This window comes from Carlito syrichta, unplaced genomic scaffold, assembly GCF_000164805.1.
Source record: "Carlito syrichta isolate Samal-C Ts95f unplaced genomic scaffold, Tarsius_syrichta-2.0.1 Scaffold306975, whole genome shotgun sequence".
Lineage (NCBI taxonomy): Eukaryota > Metazoa > Chordata > Mammalia > Primates > Tarsiidae > Carlito > Carlito syrichta.
Window position 1 is genome coordinate 837,999 of NW_007251071.1, and position 15,825 is coordinate 853,823.

At 40.7% G+C, this 15,825-nt stretch overlaps 1 protein-coding gene across 1 annotated transcript in view; it reads left to right on the forward strand.

Moving 5' to 3' along the window:
* Positions 1–15,825, forward strand: part of MSRB2 (methionine sulfoxide reductase B2) — a 28,175-nt gene that overhangs the window by 523 nt on the left and 11,827 nt on the right. The window contains exon 2 of the mRNA XM_008063642.1: positions 10,602–10,702. Within this exon, the coding sequence (XP_008061833.1) occupies positions 10,602–10,702 (101 nt within the window). The remainder of the gene's footprint in view (positions 1–10,601; positions 10,703–15,825) is intronic.

A 15,825-nucleotide genomic window follows, 5' to 3' on the forward strand; every position in this document is an offset into this window, starting at 1 on the left:
TTTTTTTTTTTTTTTTGTAGAGGTGAGATCTCACTATGTTGCCAAGGCTGGTGTTCAGCTCCTGGACTTGAACAGTCCTTCCGCCTTGGCCTCCCAAAGTGCTGAGATTATAGGTGTGGGTCACTGTACCTGGCCTAAAATAATTTCTTTAAAAAATTAAATGTTTTATCACAGTGCTTGGCACTTAGTGGATGCACAATAAATATAATTACATAAATAAGTAGAAAGGACAAAAATGTAGCTATATGTAATCTTTATCATGGCTTTGGAGAGGGTTCAGAGAGAGAAAGAGAAATGGGGAGAAATGAGATATTAAGTTGATAGAGGATTGTTCTCCAGTTCTAAGTTTCTGATATGCTCAGAGGTGAGAACTTTATGATTGATTTTGTTTTACAGATTGACAGAGCAAATTGCAAGAGGAAAATAAATGTCCTGGAGAAAACAATCTGTTGTTTCAGGAATGCATTCTTTCTAGAGATGACTGCTAGGAAACCATCCTGATCATGAGGTGAAAGCAGTCTGATCACTGTGGTGGGAGAGAAGACTAGTCTGCAGATTAGAGTGGCCTGAGGATTCTTTTTATACCAGTTCTGGATGGGTTCCGTTAGGTTCAATAAGATTTAAGATGAGCCTGGCTTATGTGTAACAATTGGCAGCATAGCAGCTGTGGCCAGATAAGTTAGAAAAACTCAAAAAAAAGGCAAACCAGTGGGTGACCATAGCACCAAGAGTGAGTTTCCTTTGGCATGAGAAAGTCAAGACCCACCTCATGGAGCCTATGATCAATAAGATATACGACCTGTGCAAATCACAGCACACACAGTAGAAGGAGCGCAGGGTTTATTTTCCTACATTTCTGGAGGCTGGGAGTCCAAGACCAAGGTGTAGCAGGCTTGGTTTCTCCTGAGGCTTCTCTCCTTGCCTTGAGATGGCCACCTTCTCGCTGTGTCCTCAGGTGGCCTTTTCTCTGTGTATATATATATTTCATATGTCTTTTCCTCTTCTTATAAGAACACCAGTCTTACTGGATTCGGGCCCCCTCTAAATGGCCTCATTTTAACACTATCCTTTCTTCAAAGACCCTGTCTCTAAATGCAGTCACATTCTAAGGTAATGGGGATTAGAGTTTCAACCTATGAAGTAAGGTGGAGGAGTAGTCACAATTCAACCCATAACACCCAGGTCAAAGAAACCTCTTAAAGGAATGCAGACCACATATATCCTTAAATAACTGGGCATTTGCCATTTTGCTATCAAAGCAGAATCTGTTTGCCCTTAACCAAGTCTTTTAGGCTGGGACATCTTCAGCTAAATGTTCCATAATTGGTGCTTGAACAAGAACTAGTCTGAGCATTATTGCATACCTACTAAATCTTTCAAACACATTTAAAATAGTGTAAAAGATACAGGTAAGGATTAAAAGAGATGTGATAGATAACCTTTCATACTGTATTTAGATGAAGGAGTAATTATTTTGTTCAACAATTTAAATATTAGCTACACATTTTAAGCTAAAAAACAAAGACGAAAATATCAGGACTGGGTACCTCTAGTCCCAGCTACTCAGGAGGTTGAGGAAGGACTGCTTGAGCCCAAGAGTTCAAAGCTGTAGCGCACAGTGATTGCACCTGTGACTAGCCACTGCACTCCAGCCTGGGCTACATAGTGAGATTCCATCTCTGATGATGATGATGATGATGATGATGATGATGATGATGATGATGATAAAAGGCGGCAGAGAGAGAATGTGGTCTGAAGAACAGAATCACTGTCTACTAGTGTGATAATACAGAGGTGTGGAAGGGAGAGCTGGGAACCTATGTAGACTCCAGCCTTAAAGTGAAGGATGGGCGGGTTTTAAATCTCAATTTGTGGGAGTCTTACTGACTTTTATCCCTTCCTTAATTTCCACTTTCTAGTGTCAACTATTCTGTTGTACTGTGTGTTGAATCACACTAAGGGTGGTGCTTCCAGGAAACAGTAGGGTTTTTTCCTCCAGTCCTATTCTACTTCCTGCTCTAATGAGATAGGAGGATAAAGACAGCTTTACAGACTGAAAATTCTGTACCAGAAAGCCGTCCTTCTCTTTGCCATAGGAATAGTGCAAGTTCTTTGCAAAGCCGAGATACACATGGAGGATACTGAAGCTTAAGGAGGGTGCTTTATCATGGTGCACTGTTGCTTTATCATGGTGCACTGTTGCTCCTTTCCTTGACAAATTTGGGTGAGAGCCAGAGTTTAGGTCTCACAAATTCCCCACAAGACCAGAGTTTATATTCTGGGAGGAGGAATCTGGGACAGTTTGCTCCTACTGGCAAAGCTTGTTCTTGCTCTTATTAGTGCCTCTGGCTGAAGCCTCCCCTTTTTTCATCATTTGGGGTGGCCTTGTGTGATCAGTTCTAGCTCAGGTCACTGACGTTTTTGCCCTCACTGGCACAGGCCATCTTTTGGCATCGTGCCCTTGGTTGAAGGCTTGCAAAATGTAATTGTACACATACATTTACTGGTCTTTTAAACTGCCTAAAATGGAATGCCTTTCACTTGTGCTTAAACACATAGTTCAGACCAGGTATCGTGGCTCACACCTAAAATCTCAACACTTTGGGAGCCTGAGGTGGGAGAATCACTTGAGCCCAAGAGTTTGAGAACAGTCTGGGCAACATAGAGAGACCTTGTCTCTAAAAAATAAAGTTAAATTAAAAAATTAGCTGGGTGTCGTGGTGCACACCGATAGTCCTAGCTACTTGGGATGGTGAGACAGGACCCCCAAGTGGTCAAGGCTGTGGTGAGCCATGATCATGCCACTGCATTCCAGCCTGGGCAACAGAGCGAGACCCTGACTCAAAAAAACAAAACAAAACACTCTATTAAAATCAGCTCTAGCCGGGCTTGGTGGCTCAGCCTGTAATCCCGTGCCTTGGGAGGCTGAGGTGAGTGGATTGCCTCAGCCCGTGGGTTCGAGACCTGCCTGGGCAACTTGGCGAGGACCTCATCTCTACAATAAATGAAAAATTAGCCGGGCATGGTAGCGCGCGCCTGTAGTTCCAGCTACTTGGAAGGCTGAGGCTGAAGGATCGCCGGAGCCCAGCAGGTCGAGGCTGCGGTGGCTGGGAGTGGCCACTGCACTCCAGTCTGGGCAAGAGAGTGAGACTCCCAACTCAAAAAAACAAAAAAAAAGAAAGAAAAAGAAAATCCCATTTGCTCTTAAAACAACAACAAAACACCCTTTCCTGGCTAATCTAGCCTAAAATGTTTTTAAAATGTCTCCACCATTCAGTTGGCAGTTAATCTTGTATTGCTTTGTAAAAGCTCTTTTATTATCATCTTATAGTTATCTAGAGCTTACAAAGGCGCTAAACTTTTCACAACTTAACTTGGCTCCCATATTTGGCCTATTCAATAGCTCCATGGTCCTCCCCTTTCTCTCCTAAACCATCAATTTACCCTTCCCACTGGATCATTCCCATCAGCATGCTAATATACAGTTATTTTTCTCATCTTATAATATGCTCATGACCTCACTCACGCTTCCAGCTACTTTCACACTCCTCAAAAGATTATCTGTGTGCACATTCTCCATGTCCTCTCCTCCTATTTGCTCTGCAATTTACTCCCCACCCCACCAGTATTCCACCCAAACTGGTCTTTTTCAGGTCACCAGTGATCTCCATATTACTAAACCCAATGGTCAATTATCAGTCCTCTCTTTCTCGGCCTTTCAACACAGTAGATTATGCCATTTTCCTTAAAATACTTAGCTCCTGGGCCACCACATTCTTTGGTTTACTTCCTACCTTCTCTGACTGCTTGTCCCCATCTCCTCAACCTGTTTGGCATAAAGTAAGTGCTCTGTAAATATTTAATGACTGAAGAAATAGATATTTATTAAATTCTGAGTCACTGTAATATATACTAGGGAGACATTAAACAAGACACAGTTCTCTCAGACTTGCAGCTTCTAGTCTAATAAGACGTCTAGACAAATTAACATATAACTGTTGTGATTAGGGTCTATTATGGAAGTACTGGAGGTTGTGAGAACACAGAGAAGGAGTTTGCAACCCAGACTTGATGAATCAGAGAACATTCTTGGAGACGATAGCATATAAACTGAGACCAGAAATGGAAGACTTTTGACTTTCAGTCCAGCATGTAAGACCTTAGAAGGTGCTACTCCATCCTAACAACAAGTAAAAAGCTAAACAAATTTAAAGATCAACAGCTCCTCAGAGAAGTGAGGTCACAGGGCAAACCACTACTGCCAAAATTGGAGAGACAGACAAGCAGATATGGAGAATCATAACATATAGGAGCAGAAACTCCATGGGAACCTGTGCTGGAAACCTGTGCCAGGGTAGGAAAACCGGAACTGTAATTGATGAATTGCTGGAGGCTCAGTATGGACAAGGCTGAGAGCTAAAAACTCCAGGAAGACCTAGTCATCAGGGGACCCCCATACTTTTGTGTTTTACCTCCAAGAGCTCCACCACATTCCCACAGTGAAGATCACAGAAGACATTCCTAATGTTTTGTCAGGGAGAGGGGAAATTAATCACTCTCCTCTTCCTACCCTTAGGAGAAACTATTAATATTTTACCAGAGCCTAAACAACCCAGGGGAAGGAAAATACTCAGCTTTAGCCTTCCACGTGAGAGAAAAGAAATAGCCAACTTTAGTCTCCTCTAGCCATCCTGTCCCACAAAAGTGGAGGAGAGGGGCATTAAAAACACTGGCGAAGTTTACAGTCCAGAGACACAGGCTCACTGGAAGATTGAGACCTAATCATAGGACTTCAGAACACTTCCCCTCCTACCACACCTTACTATACAGTACTAAAGGCCTATTTGCCACTGTTCCTTTTACCTAGTACATTATGTCCACCTTTCTACAGAAAAGTACAAGGCATACTAAATGGAAAAAAAGAAAAAAGAAAAAACTGAAGAGACAAAGCAGTCATCAGAGCCAGGCCCAGATATAGCAAGGATGTTGGAATTAATCAGATCATGAATTTTAAACTACAATTAATAGGCTAAGGACTCTCATAGAAAAAGTAGACAACATGCAAGAACAAATGGGAAATGAATGTAAGCAGAGAAATGGAAATGCTAAGAAAGATTTAAAAAATGCTAGAAAATATATTGTAACAGATGAAGAATGTCTTTGATGAGCTCATTAGTAGACTGGACGCAGGTGAGGAATCTCATCTTAAGGGCACATCAATAGAAATTCCCAAAACTGAAAAACAGGGGAGAAGACTGAAACAACAACAACAACAACAGAACTGACTCTCCAAGAAATGTGGGACAGTTACAAAAAAACGTAACATGCTTAATGGAAATACAAGGAGAGGAAATACAGAAAAACAGAAGCAATGCTGTAAGCAATAATGACAAGAATTTCTCCAATTAATGTCAAATACCAACCACAGATTCAGGAAGTTCAAATAACGCTAAGCAGAACGAATGCCCCCTCCCCTCAAAAAACCCAACAACTATACCTAGGCATATCGTTTTCCAACTGTAGAAAATAAGAAATAAAGTCTTGAAAGAAACTAGAGGAACTAAAACGTCTATAGAGGACCAACGGTAAGAATGACATCTAACTTCTCTTTAGAAACTATATAAGCAAGAAGAGTGAAAGACAAAAGCAGGAACAAAGAACAAAGACATAGAATAGAAAATAGTAACAACTATGGTAGATGTTAATTCAAGTATATCAATAATCACTTTAAATATCAGTTAAGAGCCAGAGATTGTAAGAGTATATAAAAAAATAAGACCCAACTCCATGTTGTCTATAAGCCATCCACCTTCAATATAAAGACACATGTAGATTAAAAGCAAAGGGATGAAGAAAGATACGCCATGCTAACTCTAATCAAAAGAAAGCAAAAGTAACTATATTCATATATTAATTTCAGACAGAGCCAACTTTAAAGCAAGGAAAATTATCAGGGAAAAAGAGACGTGTCATAAGTGATAAGCAGTCAATTCTCCAAGAACATATAACAATCCTTAACGTGTATACACCTATTAACAGAGCACTAGACTACATAAGGCAAAACTGCAAGGAGAAATAGATGAATCTACTATTACAGTTGGAGGCTTCAACACCTCTCTGTCAGAAATGGACAGGTCTAGCAGGCATAAAGTCAAGTGAGGACATAGTTGAACTCAACACCATCAATCAACTGCATATAACTGATCTATAGACTACTTCATCCAACAACAGCAAAATACACATTTTTCCAAGCTCACATGGAACACCACCAAGATAGACCATATTCTGGGCTGTAAACTGAGACCAGAAAGATGAGTCAGAGTTAGTCAGGAAAAGAAGAGGGAAGGAAGTATCACAAGTAAGTGAAGAGGAACATGAAATGCCAAGACAAAAAACATGACATGATCTGAGGGACTTGGAGGACTGTAGCTTGGAATGACTGGAGCATAGATGGAGCTGAAAGTGGTAACCAAAGCCAAATCATGAAGGGCTCAGAATGTGAATTAAGGAGTTTGGGGTTGATTTTGAGGCTATTTTGTCACATCGAACAGTTGTGGGAAGTGAGAAAAAATAATTAGGGGTGGTCAGGATAGGAGAAGGGGATACACATTGGGAGACTTTTGTGATAATCTATGCTATAGAGGGTGGTGACCTGATTTAAGGTAATGGCAGAGGAGAAGTGAGAATGAATAGATCCTAGAGTTATTTAAAAAATATAACCAACAGGACATGATGCAAGGAAAGGGAAGAGTCTTAGATTGTGGCCTGGGTTTCTGGCCTCAAACAGGGAGTGATGAACCTGAGTGCACAAGAGGAAGAGCAAATCTGATTTGGGGTGGGGAGATGCATGAGTTGGGATAGGCAAGTGGAGCTAGTGGTGATTACGTATGGACCTGAAGCTCAGCTGAGAGATCTAGGATGGAGAGAAAAATAGCTCTGGGAGTCCTGTTATATAGATCATATTTTAAGCTATTAAGTGGAAAAAGTCACCCAGGAGGCAGGTCTAGAGTGTTGACAGAAGAAAGCCTAGGACTGGTAGATTCCTCTGAAGAACATTATTCAAGGGATGGCTAGAGGAAGGAGACTTGAGAAAGGACGTTCAAAAAGAGTAACTGCAGAGGCAAGAGGGTTTGGTGTCATGGAAGCCAAGGGAATAAAATATACCACAAAGAAGAGGATATCAGTAGTGTCAAAATACTGCCAAGAAGTCAATAAGGTAAGGATGATGTGTTCTTCACATTTACTAAGAAGGGAGTCATTAATGAGCTCTGTTGAGAACAGACTCCACGCAGTGAAGGAGTGACTGAGAGAGATGAGGACGTATTGACAGCCCTTTTAAGAAGTTTGGCTGTGAAGGAGACAAGATAAAGAGAATAAGCCATGTGAGGAAAATGAGGTGTGTGTTACTTTTCATTTCCTCCAAGAGACTAAGCTGTCTATTTTCTTCTGGTTTGTGACAACGGCTTTTGTGTCCTTCCTTGTTTTTTGTGACCTTGATTGACAATTTTGGGGAGTCCTGGTCAAGTACTTTGTAGACTGTTCTTCAGTTTGGGTTCATTTCATGTTGGAAATTCAGGGAGGGGGAACAGTCAAAAAGTTCTTAGTTCTTAGAGAGGTAAAGAGAGGTAGGAGCCTGAACAGAGGTGGCAAAAATACATGGACAGGAGGAGGTGGTCTTTTCATTGTGACCAAATGGAAGGAGGGTATAGGTATAGATAAGTGTGTTGATTTGGAAGCAAGAAGTTAAGGGGTTTCTTTCTTTTGTGGTGGCTTTTGATTTCTCCCAAGTGAAGTCAGCTGTTGAGAGGAAGGTGAGGTGACCCATGGTAAAGACCATAATTTGGGAAGAATAGAAAAGATTTAAAACACCTATTGTGGAGAAATGGAAAGAACGCATCATAATCACCATGGTTTATTGAGACCCCAATGAGATTATGCTTTGAATTAATAATGACAACTACTTTCCCAGGTGAATTTTTTCCAGTAGTGCTTACTGGTACAGGGATAGGCATGAAGAAGATAATTTTTTAATTAAACTTTTAATTTAAGAATAATTTTAGATTTACAGACAATTTGCAAAGATAGTACAGACAGTTCCCAATACCCCTCAGTGTTCCCTCCCTGGTTAACTTCTTACATTATCATGGTACATTTGTCAAAACTAAGAAACTGATCCTAGTACATTTTTGTTAACTATAGTAAACTTCAGACTTTACTTCACCATTTTTTCGTGAATGTATTTTTTCTGTTTTCAGATCCAATTCTGGATTTCACATTGCATTCGCTGTATTTTCTTATTCTCTTCCGGTTTGTGACAACGGCTTTTGTGTCTTTCCTTGTTTTTTGTGACCTTGATTGACAGTTTTGGGGAGTACTGATCAAATACTTTGTAGGCTATTCTTCAGTTTGGGTTAATTTCATGTTTTCCCTCATGATTAAACTGGGATTGTGAGCTATTGGGAAGAATACCACACAGGTGAAGTTCCAGTCTAGATTCGTGTGCCTTTCTCCTGTCTCTCTCCTCACCATTGAGGCACACATGCACACACACACTTATTTATGTATTTATTTATCCTACTGAATCATTTGAGAACAGTTGCAGATGTCATGACATGTTAATATTTTAGAATATCTCTTAAGACCAGATTTTCTTTTTTACAAAATCACAAAATGGTTTTTCTCCTTAGGAAATTGAGTGTTCTTGTCTAATATATAGTTCATATTCAGATTTCCCTAATATACCAGTAGTGTCTTTTTTTAGCTTTTTTTTTCTGGGATTCAGAATTCAACAAAGGGTCGCATGTTATATTTAGTTGTGGAGAGTAGTTGTTTTGCAGAATTTCCCTCAGCTTTCATTGTGTGATTGAGTCTTCCTGATTAGACTCAGATTAATATTTTTTTGGCAAGAAAATTCTACTTGTGGTATGTCCTTACCAGTGCATCATATCACTTGTCCCACCACTGGTGATGCTTACTTTGCTTACTTGGTTAAGGTGGTGACTTCTGGGTTTCTCTATTGCAAAGGGACATTTTAATCTTTGTAATTAATAGCCTTTGGGGTTATATTGAGAAGATGTGACTATTTTGTTCCCCAGCAGTCTTTCACCAAGGGGTTTAAGAATCCCCTAATGACTCTTGCTTGAATCAGTTATTATTTTGGGGGTTGCAAAAATGGTGATTTTTAAAATTCTATACTTCCTTTTCCATTTATTACTTGGCGTTCTGCATGATAACACTGAAGGCCACTGAGCAGCAATAATTGTCACATAAATACATTTTGTTTTGCTCTTAAAGTGTTAAGCTCCCCCCAAAATGTGTATTATCTGAGTATATTTCCATAGGAAATTTTCAGAGGTATATTTTCGTAGTCAAAATAAATCTCTGTAGCCTTATAAAATGCATATTGAAGAAAGGACATCTCCTAGCGGATGTTTTTGGGTTAAAAAAATAAAAAGAGGGCAGCCCCCTTGGGTCCCTTCCCACTGTGGGAGCTTTTCTGTTCTTTCAATAAATCCTGCTTTCTAAAAAAAAAAAAAGAAAAAGAAAAAAAGAAATGACATTTCATATATTTAACAGTTGAAAAGCCTTTTAATAAAATGTAAACGATATACAATACTGAAAATGCAGTATTGTATAGTATTATAAACTGGTGATAAAGGATTATTTAGGACTTTTTTTGTAACTCTGACTGAATTTAACTATAATTTCTGATGTGTTTGATATGGGTGCTGACATCATGAACGTTTACCATTTCATCTTCAATGTCATGTCAGATCACTAACCCTTTGGGCCTTTGCTTTCTCATTTGTCAGTTGAAGAGTTAAACAGATTATAAAATCCTTTCAAGTTTTTAATGTTGAATGGTTAAAACATTTACTATGAATTGGAATTCATACACCCTTTGACTAAAGAGATTATTGTTCTGGTTACTTTGTTTATACTCACCCAAATAAAAGTAGTAATTGAAAGGCCAAAGAGAGTAGGAAAAAGTAAAACAAAATATGGACAAAAACCATGAAACAAAACAATAGATGATGGTAATCTGTTTCCTTCTTAGGAGTATATGCTCTAGGAGTCTCTTTCTCTCTCTCTCTTTTTTTTTCCATGCAAGAAGATTTTCTTTTTAATGAAGACTTCCCTTGAAAAACAGAATCAGAAATATCTTTGTAAACTAGCAAGGGAGAAGAGTTTAATAACCCACTAGCTCAAGGTTCTTTTCTGTCCAATCCTTCAACTGTTCCCAGCTAGATCCTGATGGGAATCTGAAAGTAGTCCTGGAAGAGAGGATCAATTTCTATCCCTAGGGACTCAAGGGGAATTTATTCTGCATTATTTCATATTTCAGTTGTCTCTTTAGCTTCTATGCCCCTGGAGGACTAGAAAACTGGCTCTCTACTTATAATTTCTTCTTAAATTAAGAAGTCAATGAAGGCATTTTGTGCTTGAGCTTTCTGTCTCTGTGAAGAATGAAGTAGTGGGAGAGTAGGGAAGGGGCTGGCTTATTCTTCTGGGTAGCAGTGTACATTAGGAGAAAGGCCAAGGAAGAAAAGCTCATTACACCTTTATGTTTTGATTTTTAAACTTTCTATTTAATAATCTAGAGTCTCTTACAACACGTGAGTCGTCTCTCACTAAGACTGAGTGGCAAAAGAAACTGACCCCAGAGCAATTCTACGTCACCAGAGAAAAAGGAACAGAACCGGTAAGCTAACTTGTTGTACAGTTTTCTGATCGGATGCATTGGGGTGAGGGGGAAATTAGAGTAGATCCAGCTATAAGACCTAACTCCTCACCATCTGCTCAATAAACTTGGTTGTCCTCCTCCTTTGTTCCCCTTCTCAGGGGGTCAATATCCATTCAGTTGTAGAAATTGGAAACCTTCCCCTGGACACATCTCTCCTGGACACAGGGCTTTCTGTCTCCATCGCTTCTGTTCTGCCTCCTAAATAACTTTCCAGTCATTTCACTTCCCTCCACTGCTCTTGCCTCCCCACTGGATCAGATCACTGCCACCTCCCCTGTGCATGGTCATCTTGCTCCTGGCCAAGCCATTCTCCACGCTGCATCCAAAGAGGGCTCTGGAAAACACGAATCTGACCACATCATCCCCCAGTTCAGAATCCTTCAGTGACTGATCACTGCTTCCAAGGAAAAAGAAAAGTATTAAGTGGCTAGAACAGTCTAAAAAGCTCTGGCCTCTGCCTCCCACCCCCATCTCAAATCCAGACGTCTTCCCTCTTGACTCTGCACTTGGACCACGCCATCCTTTGTGCTCTCACACACCTGGTTTCCCTTCTTTATAAGGCCCTTGCCACAGGTCCCTTCTCCTCTCCCGTTACCTCTCCCCTTAATTAATTCAGGCCTACCTTGTTGCTCTCAGCCCAAATCTCACTTTCTCAGAGAAGGCTTTTTCTAGCAAGTTGTTTTCACCAGTACTCTTTCTTCTTGGCATTTGCCATTGCTGGCATCGAAGGTGGTGCCCGGCTATAGAAGGCACTCAGAAAATGTTTCCGTGAATGTTGACTGACCACGGGCTAAGAGACGGAAACATTGCTTAAACTGTATTCAACAATCTCAACTTTCATTCATTTCTTGAGATAACAGCCCTCAGCAGTTCCTCATTGTAACACCATTTTTTTTTACAGTGCTGAATTTCTTTTTTTTATTATTTATGCAAGTTTATAGGGTACATGAAAAAATTTGTATATATTACATATAATGTGTATAATATACATTATATGTATTACATAATGATACATAATATACATGTATATAGTGTTAGTGACGAAGTCAAGGTGTTCAGGGTACCTATCACCTTAGTACAGTACATTTTTGTTAAGTATAGTCACCCTACTCTGCTATCAAGCATTGAATTTATACCTTGTATCTTAATATATGTTTGTACCCTTTCACCCACTTCTCTTCATTCTCCCCATTCCCCCAGCCCTAATCACCCTTTCCAGTCTCTGTTATCTATTTTTCTACTCTACCTCTATGTGATCTCATTTTTTAGCTCCCACATATGAGTAAGAATATAGCACTGCTTTTTTCTAGGTGGCGAGACCCAAGTATAGCCACTGGGATTTAGCTACTGAACTTCGTTATTAGATATTTTCAACTTCATTATTAGATATTTTCATTCGTGAAGCAGATCCCAAAAAGTGTATATCAGCATAGTGGCTTTGCAATACTTTTAGAATATTTATGTTTTTTCCTTTGTCAGGACCTGAAAAGTTCAGGTAGCCATCCATGTGTGCATGGCTTATAGTCATGGTCTCACACTTAGTTTCTCTGATGCTAAAGTCATCAGACACAGGCCAGCCAATCCTAATAGAGGCTCATGAAATGCTGGTATTTTTTTTAACTTCTTGTGGGTGGGATTTTAATAAAACCTTCACTGGGAAAGAGACTACATTAGCCATTATCTAATGGCACAAGGAAAGCACATGAGGGTCTGCGAGCAGTTGTGTGTATTCCCGGAATACTCTAAGCCATCCCTAATTCTCAGGTGCAGTGCCAGACAGGGTTTGGTACGTACACGGAGCCTAGAGATAAGCTGCCTGATGTTAGGAGAGTAAATCTATGGGCTTCTCAAGCAGATGGTGCAATATACTCTGTACATTTGGCCATTTTACAAAATGAGCATCATCCATTCTTTTAACTAATGTTTTAAGCCCCCTTTCATTGATCCATTTCCACATGTCACTTTTTAAAATATTGCAGAGCTATAATACTGTAAACTTTCATTTTCTTCATTTGGCAAAGGGAAGAGTGGTGAAACATTGAAGCCTTCTCTTTGGTGACTCCAAATTAAAATTCGCTCGCACTTTTTTTTTGTTAATGGGACATCAGTAACATGCTAGCATTTTGCTAGAACAGTGAAAGAACTTACAGGCAGATTGAGCAATAACTGAAAGTTAAATATCAATAAAAGGAAGGTTTGATGCAGATGGCTCTCTTCTGCCTTCCAGATCCACCTCCACAGATTTCCCCTGCTCTGAACCCTGGGAAGATTGACCAGCTTCCTTGTTCTCCAGCTACTTATTTAGTTTAACCAGTGGGAAACACCAACAAGACCAAAGGGTAGGATGGAGAAATCAATGAGGCCCGGGATCCCCTCTGTGGAGCTGCAGGTTGGCAGTGGTCGTGCCCCTCTGCTGCAGGTGGCAGCTCCTGCTGGCAGTCCTTGCCTGCAAGTGCAGCCTCACCAGGGTCTGGCTGCCATCCCCTTCCTTTTTCCCACAGGCCTGGTGGTGGTTGTGCCTTCTCACAGCCCACTGACGCAGCCTTGCTTCACCCTTCCTTGTTGGTTTCGTTTGGCCCTGTGCCCACCTTTGAGAAGAGTCCTGTATGAAATTATCAGCAGTCATCCCTATGAGTATGTTCCCAGCAGGAATACTGAGAAGATCTATCGGCCCAGACAGACCTTGATATCCCAGGAGAATCCTGAATGTCATTCCGTCTCTGACCCTGGCCTCTCCCTGTGCAGCCAATTATTTCAGTTCTCTCTTCTGAATCATTCTTGAACCTCTCCTCTTTCTTTCATTTCCACCACTGTTCCTGAGCAGGGACCCTCTCCAGGCCCACATGTGTGGCCGACGCCAGATTGCTCTCTGCCTTCAGTGGCTTCTTGCCCGCTCCAGTCATTCTTCACCCATGTCAAGTGAGCTTTCTGAAAACTAACTCCAACTGGGTGCACACCCAGTTTAAAAGTAGCTTCAGATTTCCAGGAGGACAGAGTTCAAGCTCTTTGGCACGGTCTGATCAAAGCCCTGATGGTCTGGCCCCTCCTGCCTCCCAGCATCATCTTTCTCCATGCTCCTTGTCCTCTCCCTCACTGGGCCTTGCCCAAGCATTCTGCCTGCTGGAAATACTCTTCCATTTCTTCATTCATTTAACCTCATTCACCCTTCAAGTTCCAGCTTAGTGTTTTGGCATTTTTCTATAATAAACAACAATCAGCTGTGCAATTAATAATAATAATGATGATGTTGTTAAGAAAAAAGACACCCCCCCATCTCAAACAACATCTGGTGCAGAAAGCCTTCATGGAAACTCCTTTAGTAGTGAAGGGTACAGCACTCCCCAAACTCTATGCCATCTCTATCACAGCTGTCACCACATGGTATAAATTGTCAGCTCATGTGTCTCTTCCCACTTAGGCATCAAATTCTTTGAGTGTAGGAGCTGTGGGTTTTTTTTTTCCCCCTCTATCTCTGTAACATTAGCACCTGGCTCAACCCTGGGTATGTACTAGATTATCAAGTAAAGACTAGAATGAACAAATGAGGTAAAAGCCGAGTTTGGTCCTAAGTAAGTAATAGGACTTGCATACAATGAGAAAGAGAAGAGGGCAACATCAAGAAGCCAGGAAGAGGAGTGTGGATAGATGTCATTTCATAAATGATGTTGGCTAAGGATTCCTTTTCATTTGAATTCTGTATTCAAAATTTTTAAAGTTATTGCTTACTGTGATAGCAGTCCACTGCCACTTCCTCTGCCCAGCTGCCCCTGCAATGATGGAATTATATTTTGACTCTTACCAGGCTGTCTGGATTTTAATAGGTTTTTCTAGATCAGCTTTAGGACTGGCAGCCATTTCACTGGCTGATGAGGCTGATGATGTGTGCCTCATCAGCCAGGTGGGAGGGATGGGAAGCCCTGTTCCTTACAGATGCTTGCCAGTTAGTGCCAGTGTTGGGAGCAGGCATTTGCGTGGACAGGCTTTAAAAGACCAGCTCACTACTGCATATTTCTGCAGCTAAGTTAGTTTGGGGTTTTTAAAGAGGGAAAACATCCAAGTGAGTCCGGATGGTCGGCTCAGTAGGCTAATTTGAAATTGTTCTGCAGCTCACTGAAAATATGCTGTTAACATTACACAGGGTATTTGGATGTTTGACCTGCAAATTGTTTGAGTTGGAAAGCCTGGAGAGGGTAAAAGAGTTCAGCTCATTTTCTGAGGCAACTTGGTCACTTGTGAACTGTTCTGTGCTCTGGCTTCTCCTGCAGCCCATAGGAAGGGGTAGTGCCTGCAACCAGGCACTGAGGTAGTGGACCTTCATAGTTAGCTTGTACAGGGCTTTCTTTTTCTTTAATTTTTTTTGACAGAGGAGATGACAAAAGGAATTGGGAAAAATTACCTTTTATTTATTTTTATTTGTTTATTTTTTGAGTCAGAGTCTTGCTCTGTTGCCCAGGTTGGAGTGCAATGGCATGATCATGGCTCACTGCAGCCTCAACCTCCTGGGTTGAGGTAGTTATTTATTGAGCTAATTATTTATATATTTATTTATTCTTGGAGAGATGTGGGGCGGGGGGGGTCTCACCTGTTGCCCAGGCTGGTCTCGAACTCCTGGCCTCAAGCAATCCTCCCATCTCAGCTTCCCAGAGCACTGAGGTTACAGGTGTGAGCCATAGGGCTCAGCCTTGCCTTTTTTTTTTTTTAAACAATGACATCTAGTTGCTAAATTACATTTTAAAAAATGGACTCACTTATTGCCTTAAGTCTCCTTGTGTTTCTCTTGGAATATCTCTGAAAACCTGCAAACTCTTTAAGCCACAATGAGCATAGTAATTTCATCTAAGTAGCAACCTAGGCACTGAGGGGACCTATCTCATTATTTAACATTTATTAAATGTGCAGTGTCTTAAATGTCGCATGATGCATATGAAAGGCACAACCCCTGAACTCACTGACCTATACTTTTCATGTATTTATATTCTATCTTTAATTGGAGATTTCAAAGTGTGTTAGACAGTGGACTAGATTCCTGTTGTATTAACTCTTTTGAAACAGCAACCAAAACCCTACGCAATCACAGAGGA